Source organism: Punctularia strigosozonata, assembly GCF_000264995.1.
Source record: "Punctularia strigosozonata HHB-11173 SS5 unplaced genomic scaffold PUNSTscaffold_3, whole genome shotgun sequence".
NCBI classification, from domain to species: Eukaryota; Fungi; Basidiomycota; class Agaricomycetes; order Corticiales; family Punctulariaceae; genus Punctularia; species Punctularia strigosozonata.
Genome location: NW_006767435.1, coordinates 920,110 through 934,019, shown reverse-complemented (window position 1 = coordinate 934,019; position 13,910 = coordinate 920,110). Strand labels below are relative to the sequence as shown.

Sequence of the window (13,910 nt, the reverse complement as noted above, 5' to 3'; positions counted from 1 at the left end):
CCTGGGACACCCACGTAACTGGCCAACGTAGTGATGCCAACTGTATCATCCGGATCCTTATCAACGACTGCGCTTGAACGTGGCAAATACCTTTTGAGTCATGCTCTTCCCGATATAGTGCGGTCAATCATGCGCCAGGGGATACACTTCCATGACGGAAAGCAGTTCCCTCACTGTATCGGCATCCTTGCCTGCGAGGAGTGCAGAGGACGTTCCGAAGCCTGTGGCGATTACCTACGAGCCGGTAGCCTACATCGCGGACGGCGGCTTCAGCACCGTTCACTCCGTCAGAATCCTTGGCTGGGGCGATGCCGCGTCCAATGCAGGACAAAATATTCCCGGTAAAATCATGGCTCTGAAGCGATCGAGACAGGAAGTCAGATACAAGGTACGGTCTTTCGCCCCTCGCTGTCGCCTCTTCACGATTCGCTGATCCATCATACTCAGCACCGCGAGCACGAAGTCCACTCGCTGCTTCTTCACCCCCACATCCTCCGCCTAGACGCCTTCTGGTTCACCGACGACCCGGACGATCCGAGCATCGCCCGCTATCTCCACATGCTCCTAACGCCCGTTATTCCCGCCACGCTCGAGTCGCTCGCGCTGCCGATCCCGCTCCCGCACGTCCTGTCCTACGCGCGCCAGATCCTCTCCGCGCTCGCGTACATGCACGACCCCGCGCGGCTCATTGCGCACCGCGACCTCAAGCTCCCGAACGTCCTCGTGGACGTCGATCACGGCGCGTTCCCCGAGGGCGGGAGGGTGGTGCTGTGCGACTTTGGGTGCGCGAAGCGCCTCGACCCTGGCGTGGAGAATACCCATATCTACGGGCACCGGAACGCGAGGGCACGTACGTCGTCCGCGAACTGTCGAACGCCGCCGCCCTCGATTGCTGATTTTCAACCACATCCAGCGGAAGCCCTGTTCGGATCCACCCTGTATACGTGCAAAGTTGGTGTGTCGCCGCAAGTATCGTCCCGATGTCCCACGTTTGCTGACTTGGGAACGACAGACGTCTTCGCGCTGGCGCTGCTGATGGTCAACATGTTCATCGGCGAGCCGTTGATGGAGTACGCCGAAACCGAAGAAGCCCAGGGTGAGCTTTGCCGACAAACATTAGGCGAACCGACCAGCGAAGAACGGCAAGACATGGGGCTTGCGCCAACGACTGAGGTGGAGACGACGATAACAGGTCCAACTGTAGAGGTAAGAGCACATCCTCTGCATCCCGAGCTCATGGCGAATAATGGACCTGCTTGCGCGTAGAGCGTGGTCGGCATGTTCGATGTTCGAAACGAAGTCAAGGATTTGCTGGAGGAGATGATGGCCTACTCCCCGTCGCGGCGTCTTAGCGCAAAGGATGCGATGTCGCATCCCGTTTTGATACCATATCCTATTGCAGCCGAGTAGACTAAGCTGATGTCGCACAGCTCCGTCGCGTTGGTCGTCTGGAATCGCCCTTTCAGTAGCTCCTTGCGCAGTAGACGAGATTTGGATGAGCGGTCGTCTGGGAACCGACATCCTCGATCATGCGGCGTAACTTCCTACCATTCTTGACTCGCTCGAGCAAAAAAGCACGACACCATCAACGCTGCGACAAGATCCACAATCACAGTATGAATGCAACGAGAGTTTTCATTGAGCGTACATATACATGTATAACGAAGCTGCATCCCCTCCGGAAGCAGAATCCATCAGACAAACGCCCGGCTCGCTGGCGAACCCGAAGAATGGCCCCGAAAGGCGCAAGCTTCAGGTAAGCCAAACGTCCTCGAGTCCGCCGAAAGGCAGACATGTTCTCAGTATAACGAGCGGGCGCGAATCTCATCGAGTGGATTTGAAGGATGCGGCTTGTGTAAACAAGCGAGACTCGGTAAGATACTGAATAACAGATCCTCTGTGAAGAGCAAGGCATGGTTAGCACGACGTATCGGCATGAAAACGCAGGGGGGGCACGCACGATCGAGTATGTTCTAAAGAAACCGAAATGCGCGAGCAAAATTTTTGTAGGTGATGCAGCGTGGGAAACATTAGGGCCGGCTCATAAGACCTTCGGGACGAGACGTCAATCGGCTTGAACACATGGCCCTCTCCTTTACCTCCTCGATAGCTGGATCACACCCGGCTTGCATCGCTTTGCTCAATGCGAACACGAGACCAATATACTACAGATCTACAGGGCGCACCTCGTTAGCCCGGAATCGCAGATTTGAATCATAGAACATCATCTGTGTGCGCATGTGTCCAACTGAACGTGCTCGAACGGCCCGCCCTGATGCGGAAGAATTCGAAGATGAACCTGCTACATCGATGCATGCGAAGCCTCCACTACTGCGGGTTGATGTCTCGAGCACGTCACGCTGAAGCTCTGACCCTGTGGATGTCGAGTCGTATAAGAAAGGGCGAATCGTATGTCGTCTCCATGACGTCTCAGTCATGCTAGCCCATTTAATTCCAGCCTTGATTCTACCTCTCCTCGTGCTCTCCGGACACGTCCTCCATACAAAAGACCCGGGATATGTTTCCGGTGTCTGTACGGTGGTTCCCGATAGCGATGGTGGCGACGACTCGGCTGCGGTTATCGAGGCGTTTCAGAGGTGCGGACACGCCGGACGTGTGGTGTTTCCGCCCAGTCAGACATTTCACATCGAGCAAGTTATGAACACTACTGGCCTATCAGATTGCACCGTCGACTTGCATGGCTATTTGCTGGTTCGTCGCCTGCTACTTTACTCCATCGCGGAACGCTCTGATCGCACGATCAGTGGGGGACCAACATCACGAATTGGCTTGCTACGAGCCTTCCGTTGGGCTACCAGAACCAGTCTTCGGCATGGTTCTTCGGTGGCGAGCGTCTACGCGTCAACGGGTACGGCACCGGCACTCTCGATGGAAACGGTCAACTGTGGTACGACTTCGTCCAAGGGCAGAGCAACTATCCGGGTCGACCGCATGCTATCACCATCTGGAAGACTCGAGACTCGATTTTTGAAGGTCTTCGGTTTGTCCAAAGTCAGATGTGGTGTGTATGCAAACTTTGGCTCCAGGATGGCGGCATGCTCATAATTGCTTTCTCCAGGACAATGACCATAGCGTGGTCTCAGAATGTTCTTCTACAAGATATCTACGTCAACAGCACTTCGGATAATCATGTGCGTGGGTTCGCAGGCTATTCCCGTTCATGCAGATTGGGAACGCGTTCACCAGAATCCGGCACGCAACACAGACGGCGCGGACACCCTCGCTTCAGATCGAATCACTTTCCGGCGCTGGACGATTGACAACGGCGATGACTCCATCGCGTGTAAGGCGAACTCCACGAACATCCTCATTGAAGATTGCACGTTCTACCGCGGTCTTGGCGTCGCGATGGGCAGCATTGGTCAATACGCAGGCATATACGAGTACATCGATGGTGTGATTGCTCGGAATATAGAAGCCATCCGCACAAGGTACACTGGCTATATAAAAGTAAGCATGGCTGTAACGATCTTCGCCGGTAAATGAACCATCTGTAAAAAGACATGGACCGGTGTTCGGCAAGGATTTCCTCCGAATGGTGGCGGTGGTGGAACGGGCGGTAAGCCCCTTTCTCATTAATGCGCGAGTAACTTGTCGTGACCATGATTTGTTTACGATCCGGCAGTCGTTCAGAACGTCGTCTGGCAAAACTGGACATTGGCGAATATCACCGACTACCCGGTACAAGTTACGCAATGCACCTCGTTCTCAGGCGCGACAGGCGGCTGCGACACATCCACCCTCAAGATCGCCAACGTGTCGTGGGTAAACATGACCGGGACCACTGCGTCAGGGACCGTGGCCGAGATACAATGCAGCGGCGCCGCCCCGTGCGAGAACGTTGCCATCGAAGGTGTTCACCTAGCAGAGGCTGGTGGAGGTGACGTCCCAGCTCTTTATTTGTGCAGCAATGTAGCAAGTTCGATCGGGTTTAACTGTACTGGAAGTGTTTAAGTCGATGCATGTTTCATGTGTAGAGAATGAACTTCGTATCGAGGTTGTGCCCTCAAGGCACATCCAAATATTGTACACTCCGGCTCGCTTGATAACATACACGGAATACGAAACGGTCATGGACTTCATCCCAGGTGTTTGTCCAATTTCTTGATGCTCATCTGCACTTTCGGGCCTTCCACGTCTCGGTACGCATGTCTCGCTTTACTGAAGGCTACGTGCAGCGGCGTTCGCTCGATATCTGAGCACCTTGTCAGTCGGGCTTTCCCCAGGATCTACTACTCAACGTCCTCTCGGGATTGATTCGTTTGCCATTCTCTCTGGGTCATGTTACATATCTCTAGGCGACTCTCAGGAGTTCCCCCGAGCCATTATCGACCTCTGTCCGACCCTACGCCCCGCCTGACACGCGGGTGAAACTTTACTCTCGCAAATCACAACCTTATATTAGTATCTAACCAAACCTGATATCGGATACGATTGGTGCTGTACCTGAGCAAGCTCAGGCAAGTCACCCGTCACAACCGGGACATAATATGATCGGTCAGTAACACCACTGATCCAAGGTACTTTTCCAATGCCTTGATGGTCTTCTGCACTGCCAGCGCCTGTGGATCACCCTTCATACCTTCCACGTCCCGGTACGCGTAGTCGAATGCGTGGTCGGCGCCATCAACGCGAATCAACTCTATAACGGCGCCGACTTCTTGGGCCTTCTTTAGCAGCTCACCACCCAGTCGCGTCTAAGCGTGGCAGGGACCAGCCACGGTGGGATGATGGTGCGATCGCCGGAGACCTGTCGTATTGTATCAACAAGGGATTAGGAAAAAAGAGGATCGGAACACCGAACGAGGAAACGGGCGGGGAGGGGCGGATGATCGCACATACCATCCCGCCGACATGGAAGTGTAGAATAGTAGCGGGGCGTGGTCCACCAGAGGGCTTCTCCGCTGCCCATACGTCTAGCAGCAATGGCTGGCCTCGGATCTCCTTGAAGGAGAATGTCTTTTGCACGTGGGGGATGCTGTTCGACATTGCCGGGGAGCGAGAAGTCTCGGAACGGCTTCGTTGTTTTATACGGCTTGCTTGCACGGATTCGCCCGTAGTCTCGCTAAGCCCATTGACCGATTGCACGCAGCAGTAGCGGCAGCATGCATATATCGTGCAATTCGATTATCGATCGCCTTCAATTAGTGATGCGAAAGCGACACGGAAGGACATGGAGCCCTGCGGCCGTGTACGTGGGCAGATGATATGGTGCTTCCGGACGAGCATACGTCGTACTGCCGTCGTATGGTCATGGCGGTTTAGAGCGAGGCTCCAAGCCCCAGGCAACAACCCGGTGGTTTTCAGACGTACCACGGAACCAGCCTCCATGAAGATTTTCGGTGCGTGTTGATCGCCGGTATCTTCTATTATAAAGGAGGAGGACAAAGTCAAAAAGACAATCTGATTGGCTGGCGGGCTTGAGTCACGTGAACGGGCCGAATAAGCGATGACATCACATTAATCATCAGCCACACGCTCCTGTAATTCCATTATAGATTTGCATGCGGACTGCGACTAGCACGCTCGCTTGGCGAAGTGGCTAGCGCGTCGATGGTGACGATCCGGGATTTTGCCCAGGTCACGGGTTCGATCCTGCTCGCGCGCAGATGAATCACTGCATGATTAATCGAACGAGCCACACTGGATCAGAGTCAGTAATTGTGTACGGTAAGAAAGTGCGATCAGATCCAGTCTCAGTCATGCCTGAGCCGTGAAGTAGCAGTCATAAGCTACAGCAACAAATGCACGCTAAAGGACGGAAGTCGGTGTAATACTTAAGTGACACTAAGTGATACCAAACTGAGTGTACGATAATAAGTCACAGTAACTAAAGAAAACGATAAGTTGTGCTCACTGATGTATTCTGATTGGTAAAGCTAGGTATGTACTAATCAGTCGCCGTGACTAGCACACGGGAATGAGAAGAGCCATACACCATAACTGATGCATGCTCATGGGTAAAAGTCAGAGTGATAAGACATGCTCAGTAACTGATGCCCATGCTAATCAACTACAGTGACTAACACATGGTAAGATAGGGCTCATTCAGTTTCAACAGGTGTGATAAGTGCTGCGCAGCGAATTCCACTCGCTATGGGGTACACTCTTTAATCCTAAAACCACAATTCTCTTTGAATGTACATTATCTTGAAATCTGTGGCGGCGATTTCTGTGAATTTTGAACGTAGAATATTTTATTCGACTAGCAAGACCCGTGGGACCTGTTGAAACTGAATGAGCCCTATCTTAATTCGTAGAACTCACAGTACCACACACTAATGGTGATGTCAATACAACTCACAATAACTAATGCACATTAGTTGGTGGACACGTACACACCCCTTTGTCTAAAAGGCAGGTTACATTCATCATAGGTCAAAGTTAACGGCACACGCTATGACAACCATGTACACCCATCTCGGGCTGGAAAGATGAGCACCATATGCAGATTGAGTAAAGGTACATGCATGGGCCAGTCAACAACAATTGTGACAGGGATTTGTGCATACTTCGAGTACGGTGGCATGTCATGACTTTGGTGCATAGCGTCGCATAGCGCACGCTAATGATGCTAGTACATATCTAAGACGATGGTAAGAGACATGCACCACCTCTCTCGCCGGCTCGACTTTACATATACTGCTCCAGCGCCTGGATGCATTTCTCCAACTCCGATTCCCCAGGCTTCTTATCCTTGCTGCCCTCCACATCCACATACGCAAAATCGAAACCGTGCTGCGCTCCCTCCACCGCGAAGAAATGCACCACCGCTTCCACCTCCTTGCACTTTGCCACCAACTTCTCGCTCTGAGCGATGTCGATCACTGCGTCAGCCGTACCGTGCCAGATGATAAGCGGCGATAGCTCCTTGTGGACCCCAAACTCGGCTGGGAAGAGATGCCGCAGGTGCTCGGGCACCGCCTTCTCCACTCCCTCCTCCCTGATCTTCGCCGCCATCCCGCGCACGCCGGTGAGGTAGTCCGCGACAAGGCCCTCCTGGAGCACGAAGCGCATGTACGGCCATCGTCCGTGCCTCGACATGTCCGCCTTGGGCTGGAACGCCTCCCCGAAGCTACACTCCCCTCGCGCGATGCGCTCCTCGATCTCAGCGAGCGTCGGCGCCGCGTCCTCAACGGCGTGCCCCATCACCCCTCGTCGCTCGAATCCGGGCCCGGCGAGGTACGTGGGCCACGCGGGGTCCGACAGCGGATAGAGCATGAATATGGCTACGGGGGCAGGGTCGCGGAAGAGCTCGGCGCCGCCGAGGAGCGCGCAGTACCCGCCGCCGCTGCCGCCGACGACGGCGATGCGCGCGGGGTCGATCGGGCGGTCGGGCAGGTCTTTGCTCGCGCCGCCGCCGCCGCGCGCCAGCCAGTCGTACGCGTCGCGCAGGTCTTCGGCGAGCTCGGCGCCCGTCGACTCGGGGAGACAACGGAAGTCGGCGGAGATCACGAGCCAGTCGCGGTGGAGCGCTGCGGCGACGAGCCAGGGCGGGACGAAGGTGCGGTCGCCGGAGATCTGGGATCGACGCGCGAGTGAGATTTTGATAGGGTCGTGGAACGAGATGGATGGGCGGTAACGTACCAGTCCGCCACCGTGGAAGTGGAGGATGGCGGGACGCGGTCCGCCTGCCGTGCCTTCGGCTGCATAGACGTCGAGCAGCAAAGGCCTTTCCTGAACGTGCTTGAAGGCAAACGTTGCCTTTGGACGAGCGATGGTGAAGGGCGGCATTGTTGAAAGCGCACGTTAATGCGATTGTTTTGTTCGACCATAGAACAGCCCGGCGTGGTTATAGTCGACGAGGACGGACGCCGTGGCTACGAATACCATCGGCTCTACGTGACGAGCTTGCCCGGCAGGTGCAAGGTAGCATACTGGAGAACGTTCCGACGACTGAGAGCCATCACGATGCCGGTTCGTGACGCACGCCCAATGTCGGGTGTAGAAAGAGAAATCCCACCGTCCTCTTTATCTTCGGCGGGATGGTGTGCGGCTGTGGTCGAGTACATGTACGACTGCCGAGAGTTGCCTCCGAGGACCGACTTACAAATAGACAACCTGTCGAGCTCGACACGGTGGTAGTATAGCGCTCAACTGGTATATAGTAGGTGAGAGCGAGCAAACTATCATGTGAGCGTACGAGAGAGACGCAAGTCCGTGACGTCGGCAACCAGGGCGGGCGGTCTGGGACACACTGTCGAGATCTGTCCGGTGGTGGATCTACGTAGTGCTCATATGACATACGTTAGAGGAGAGCGCGAGCAAAGAATCGGCCGTACAAGTATACGTAGCAAGCCGAGAGGAAATACTTCCTGGAACAGAATGAAGCGGCGCGTCGGCGAGTTCAACAAGTTTCCTCGTCAATAGTCTACAACGCCCACTTCCAAGGCCGTGACATCGATACTCATATTTCATTGGCGTCGTTGAATGGCTACTAGTCAACAACGGGCCCGGGCTGTGGTGGTATGCGCTGCATCTTCGCGAACAAAGAGAGAATAAAGAAAAACAAAAGAACGTTTTTGGAACGGGAGAGGCTTAAGGGCGATTCGATAACGGAAAAAAAAACAATCGTTCAGAGTGTCGGAGCAGGAGCACTGCCCCCTTCCACCCCGGGAAAAGATGGCATAGAGACAGGATATGAAGATCTATATGCAGGGGGTAGCCGAAACCTGGCGGCGAGCAGTTAGGCGATCTCGGGAGTAGAAGCGCTCGATAGCAGGGTAAGGGCGAAGAGATTGAAAATGGGAAGAAAAAAAAAAGAAACCGAAACTACGATGAGGAATCGAAACGAGGGAGAGAGAAATATGCATGCATATATGGCGTAGAGAATTCCGGAATGTCAGAGTCAGAAGCAGCCGCGGAAGAGATGGGGAAGAAGAGGGAACAGAACCAAAGAAAAAATGGGGGGAAGGGGGGAAGAAAGGGAAGGGGAAGGGGAAGGGGAAGGGAATCACAACCCGGGGGGAAGTCCAAACTCGACCGAAAAACAACCAGACCAAGTCCAATACCCACCGTCCCTCACGACGCCGCCTCGCCCCCGCCCTCCCCATACCCCCGATCCCGCGCAGCAGCGGCAGGAGGCACAGGCGGCGCATGCGGCACAGGCGCCCTCGGCGCCGAAAAGTCGATCGCGTCGTACGCCGGCGGCGGCAGCTCGTACATCGTCTCCCTGTTCCCCCGCCCCCCCGCCTCGTCCAGGTACAAACCCCCCCTCACCCGCGCCTCCAGCTCGCCCACCACCGTCTCCGTCTCCGTCTCCGTCTCCCCGCTTGGGCCCGCCGAGGAGGAGGAGGAGGAGGAGGAAGGACCGATCATCCGCGTCGCCCGCCGCGCGACGCGGAACCGCTCCGCGCGCTCGAACTCGGCCGCGAGCTTGTTCGGCGGCGGGGGCTGAGCGGGCTGGGGCGGTTGCGGGAGCTGGTGGGAAGGAGGAGGAGGCGGCGGGCGCGGGAGCGAGGCGGTGGGCGGCGGGCGCGCCTCGGGGAGGGGGAAGGCGCGCGACGGGGGGTAGGACGGGCCGGCGGGAGGCGGCGAGCGCGAGAGGGCGCCGGAGGAGGAGGAGGACGCGGACGCGGACTGGAGCGCGGAGGCGGCGTCGAGCGGCGTGTCGGGGCGGGAGGATCCGGGCGAGGCGGCGGCGTACGGATGCGTGTACTGCGCGGGCGAGGGCGACGGGGACGAGGGCGACGGGGACGAGGGCTCGAAGCCGCGCGGGTAGTTGGGCGCCGCCACGCCCGCCGAGTAGGGCACGGGCGGGTAGGCGGGCTGCTGCTGCTGCTGCTGCGCGTGCGGGGGTACGGCGCTGCTCGGGTACGGCGCGGACTGGCGCGAGGCGGTGCCGGGGCGCGAGGCGGAGGAGGTGGATGTGGACGTGTACTGCAGCGAGTGCGAGTGCTGGAGCCAGTGCGGGTGCGGGTGCGGGTTCCGGTTCTGCGCCGGGCCCGGGGGCGGCGCGGGCAGCTCGCGCCGCGCGTAGCTGCCGGACGACGACGACGGCGGCGTGCGCGCGCCGAAGGAGGCGGTGCGGGCGCTCATGGGCACGGGCGACGACGCCTGGAACTGCGGCGGCAGGGGGGGGACGGCGGGCGCGGGCGCTTTGGGGGGCGGCGGTGGCTGTTGCGGGTAGGAGAAGTACTGGGAGGAGGCGGCGGAGGCGGGCGTGACGGGGTAGTCGGTGTTCGTGTTCGAGCCGGAGGAGCCGGACATGGCGGGGCTGCCGGGACGGATGGACGTCGGCGACGCGGGCTCGTCGGGGTGCACGCCCTGGCGCCATTGCTGCACCGTCGCGGCGGGCAGTCCGGGCAACGGAGGGACGGGGCCGCCCGAGGTGCCGGGCCGGGGAGGGTGGTACACGGAGGAGCGGCCGGATTCGGAGCGGGCGTAGAGGGAGACGTCGTCGGCGGGGCGCGCGGAGAGGTTCATCCACTCTTCGGCGTCGGTGACGAGGAGGATGGAGGTGAGGACGAGGTGGTCGAGCAGCAGGAGCGGGACGCCGGCGTAGTCGAGCTGCGGCCGGTCGTCGTTCTTTTTTACGAGCGTGTCGCAGATGCGGAGGCGCGCCGGGGAGGAGATCGAGGACGGGTCGAGGATCGCGACGGGGCCTTTGACGGAGGCGGTCGTGCACTGCGCGCGTTTTCATCGTCGTCATCATCATCGGGGGATCGTCGTCGATGGCAGGTATGAATAGAAAGAGAAGGGCAAGAATAGACGGGAAATCATGAGCTTGCGAAGGTGAGCTTGATAGGGAGTTCTGAGTACGTACTGTATATCCATCGCCCGTGCGCTTCCATTTGAGCGAGTCCCGATGATGCGGCATATTGAACTTGCGGGTCCTATACGGAAATAGCAGAGGAACGACATCAGATCGGCGTCCTGTGCGCAGTTCCCCCGTTCCAGAGCGAGAAGGACGAGAAAGAGAGAGGGAGAGAGACACAACTCACGTATACATCGATCCAAACTTGAGAAACTCCTCCGCCTCGCGCCAGCGTCCGCCGCCCATCTGGATCCTGACGCCCGACGCGAGCTCGCGGGCCTTGGCGCTCGTGCGGGCGCGGCGGGGCCAGTGCACGTTCGCGGCGCGATGGCTCGGGGTCGGGTTGAGACTGGCGGGGTCGGTGCGGAAGACGGTGGTGGTGCGGCCGACGGTCTCGATCGCGTAGACGACGCCCTTGGTGAAGTCGTCGAGGAGCTGGGCGTCGAGCAAGCTCGTCGCGGTGGACTGCAGCACGAGCACGGGCTGCGCGTCCGAGGCGCCCGCCTTGGGGGCCATGTCGAACGCGGCGAAGCCGGGGGTGGGGGTGGAGGTGCTGGGGCTGGCGGTCGTCGACGCCGGTGACCACGGCGAGCGCGGGGAGGCGGGGGAGAGCGGGCTGAACGCGCTGGAGGAGGAGGGGAAGGAGCTATTGTCGTCCGTCGGCGGGAGGACGAAGGGGGTGATGGTCGGGTTCTGCTTCAGTTTGGCGCCCTTCTTTGCCATCGCGCTGGGAATGGCCGGTGTTCGCGAACCTCGATACCGCCGGAGTGCTTAGGTCAGCATCAGCCCCAGCCGGCAAAGGCGACAAAAACATACGACGAAGGCGTGTTAGTCTAGCCGCGATCTCTGGCGGCGCACATAGTTATATGTTACGGGTGAGCAGCGGCGGTATCTACAGACGATTACCAGCACCTGACTGTCGACGTGACGGCACCGCCCGCGCTCGCCGCGTCTCGCACACACGGTCCCGACGCGATATCATCATCTTCTCGCGTAGAACGTGTCCGCCTCGATGCCCCGCGCACGATGGGCGATGGGCGATGTCCCTCCCGAAGCCACGAGCCTGCCTCGCTACGACCACATCGGACGCACCCACGCCGGGTATCACCGGCGCGTTCATTACTTGATACGACGAGTGGGGGCGTAGGGGGGGCACGCGCAAATTCGTACGCGATTGCAACAAGCGCCCGTAGACATCCGACAGGACGTGTGTAACCCGCGCACAACAACAATAACGCGCACCGTGGACATAAACGTACGCCGCCCTTGTCTCTCTCTCTCTCTCGTCTTGTCTTGTCTAGAACTCCACCCCCCGCCCCCCCCACTTCATTAAAAACACGCCTCCGCGCGTGGTGCGCCCAGATCGCAGGATCTCGAGGCCGCGGCGCCACCAATCACGCCCTCTTTGCCGTGCTCGGGCAGTGGGTCTAAGCATGCGTCTCCGTGCAGCACACTGTCGTTATTTGATCATCACAAGGTGGGCTTCCTTCCTCCTTACCCCAAGCCGCCTTGGGCTTCGTCAGAAACCCAAACGAAGGTTCGATCGGGCGTGTTCTTTCGCGGTTCGGTTCTTCCCGTCAAGCTCTCGAGTTGCTGAGCCCGCCAGTGGGAAGATCCATTGCGGCGTCGCCACGGGATCTGGGCCAGCCCGATGAGGCTTTGACGTCCATGGATAATTACACATGGCAATGCAGCCCTCATAAGATCCCACTGTATCCCGATTCGGTCTGACACACCTTGTGGATTAGATTATTTGTGGGAGTGACTAGGCAGCTGGATGACAGGCTGTATGAGGAACGTCACAGGTGGATACCGCGGTTATAGCGCTATAAGTATATACTACGGGGTTGCAAGGCGGCGCTCTTGGTTCGTTCTCATCGATTAGCGTGTCTACAGTCTATATATATTGGAGGTCCAGGGATGAATCAAACGTCACCAGTATAACACGCCGCAAGACGGACCGTTTCGAAGGATACCGGCGCGCGCCCGTGTTCCCGTTTGAGGAGACACCCGACGTCGGGGACTTTGGGGAATCTTGTCCGGCAACGAAGACGTCGACGTTCCCCTCTCTTCCCCCTCCCCCCCCCTCTTTGGCCTCGACGCTCGACACTCGACGGTCCTCCCACGCCCCCTTTGCCCCAGGGGTTGGCGCACAACCGCAAACCTCACGCACGCTCTCTCTCTCTCTCTCGAAAAGGGTCGATATTATCCTAGCCCTGAGGTGACGGCATGGATGGCGAGGCCGCGCGTCCAGGAGGATCCGATGGTCACGGTCTTCTGGAAGGACCCACCAAGTGCCATGGTGTATGGGTTACCTGTGAGCGGCTGCGGCAAGAAAATCAGCAAGTCTACGCAGGACATCCGCGTGTATATAAGGACGTATATCACGTACGAGCGGAGGCGCCATTCACGGTGATCGGATCGGGTCTCGAAAGCACAACCGGCGCGCCCCCATGTCCCAAATCTGACCAAAATAAAAAATAAAAATATGGTAAAGCTGGAGAGCCTAATAGCATTTATTTGTTTATTTTACGAATGGGCAGTCGGGACCTTTTGTAGAACTTCACCCCAAAAAACGTTTTCCGTGTATATCGAGGGTAAGTAACCCGCCCCGCTTTTTTGGCGAGACAGAGGCGCCAAACCGGGGTGTGAGCGTAAATGGCGCGCGCGATGTTGGGTCATGAAAAGAAAGGCATGACGGGATGGGCGGGACGGGGCTGAAGTGGACTCTTCTGTCACATCAGAGAAGAGAGAAGAGAGAAGAGAGGTGTGGAGGAAGGGTTAAGATGTTCGGGGCGGGAAAAGTAACACGAGCCGCACCTCTCTCGCCCTGGTTGGATGCGCCCGGGGTGCGTATGAATCGGGCGGGGGGTCGCGGTTCGATCTTGAGCCGGAAGGGGATAAAGGAGCCTATGAGGCAATGGATTGCAGTGCGATTAGGCGGTGTAATGTCGGAGCGCGGACGACAGCGGGGCGAGGGGTTTTTTTTTTTTCATGAGGTGGGAAATGTTGAGCACTGAAGAGATCGAGGAGAAGAGCGAGTCTCCGTTGGGTCGTTGGCCCCGTCGATAAGTCGGCCAGCAGGGTCCTCGGTCATAGTCGTCGTCGGAAGCACGCGTTGGGTCAGAGGTCT

At 57.9% G+C, this 13,910-nt stretch overlaps 3 protein-coding genes and 1 pseudogene across 4 annotated transcripts; 3 read left to right on the top strand and 1 right to left on the bottom strand.

Moving 5' to 3' along the window:
* Positions 1–151: 151 nt before the first annotated feature.
* Positions 152–1,410, top strand: PUNSTDRAFT_111584 (kinase-like protein; the record flags this gene model as incomplete). The annotated part of the gene is made up of 5 exons (XM_007380901.1): positions 152–388; positions 448–850; positions 914–955; positions 1,013–1,206; positions 1,267–1,410. 5 exons carry the CDS (start codon positions 152–154, stop codon positions 1,408–1,410), a joined length of 1,020 nt encoding a protein of 339 aa, XP_007380963.1.
* A 1,026-nt stretch (positions 1,411–2,436) lies between these two features.
* Positions 2,437–3,975, top strand: PUNSTDRAFT_63352 (pectin lyase-like protein; the record flags this gene model as incomplete). Its single annotated transcript, XM_007380900.1, has 6 exons — positions 2,437–2,712; positions 2,766–3,022; positions 3,080–3,156; positions 3,188–3,471; positions 3,523–3,580; positions 3,647–3,975. 6 exons carry the CDS (start codon positions 2,437–2,439, stop codon positions 3,973–3,975), a joined length of 1,281 nt encoding a protein of 426 aa, XP_007380962.1.
* Positions 3,976–5,545: 1,570 nt separating this feature from the next.
* On the top strand, positions 5,546–5,629 carry PUNSTDRAFT_t37 (annotated as a pseudogene). Its single transcript has one exon. The product of its transcript is annotated as a tRNA-OTHER (tRNA).
* Positions 5,630–6,654: 1,025 nt separating this feature from the next.
* On the bottom strand, positions 6,655–7,755 carry PUNSTDRAFT_131598 (alpha/beta-hydrolase; the record flags this gene model as incomplete). Its single annotated transcript, XM_007380899.1, has 2 exons — positions 6,655–7,542; positions 7,609–7,755. The coding sequence occupies 2 exons, from the start codon at positions 7,753–7,755 to the stop codon at positions 6,655–6,657; spliced, it is 1,035 nt and encodes a 344-aa protein (XP_007380961.1).
* Positions 7,756–13,910: the final 6,155 nt, after the last annotated feature.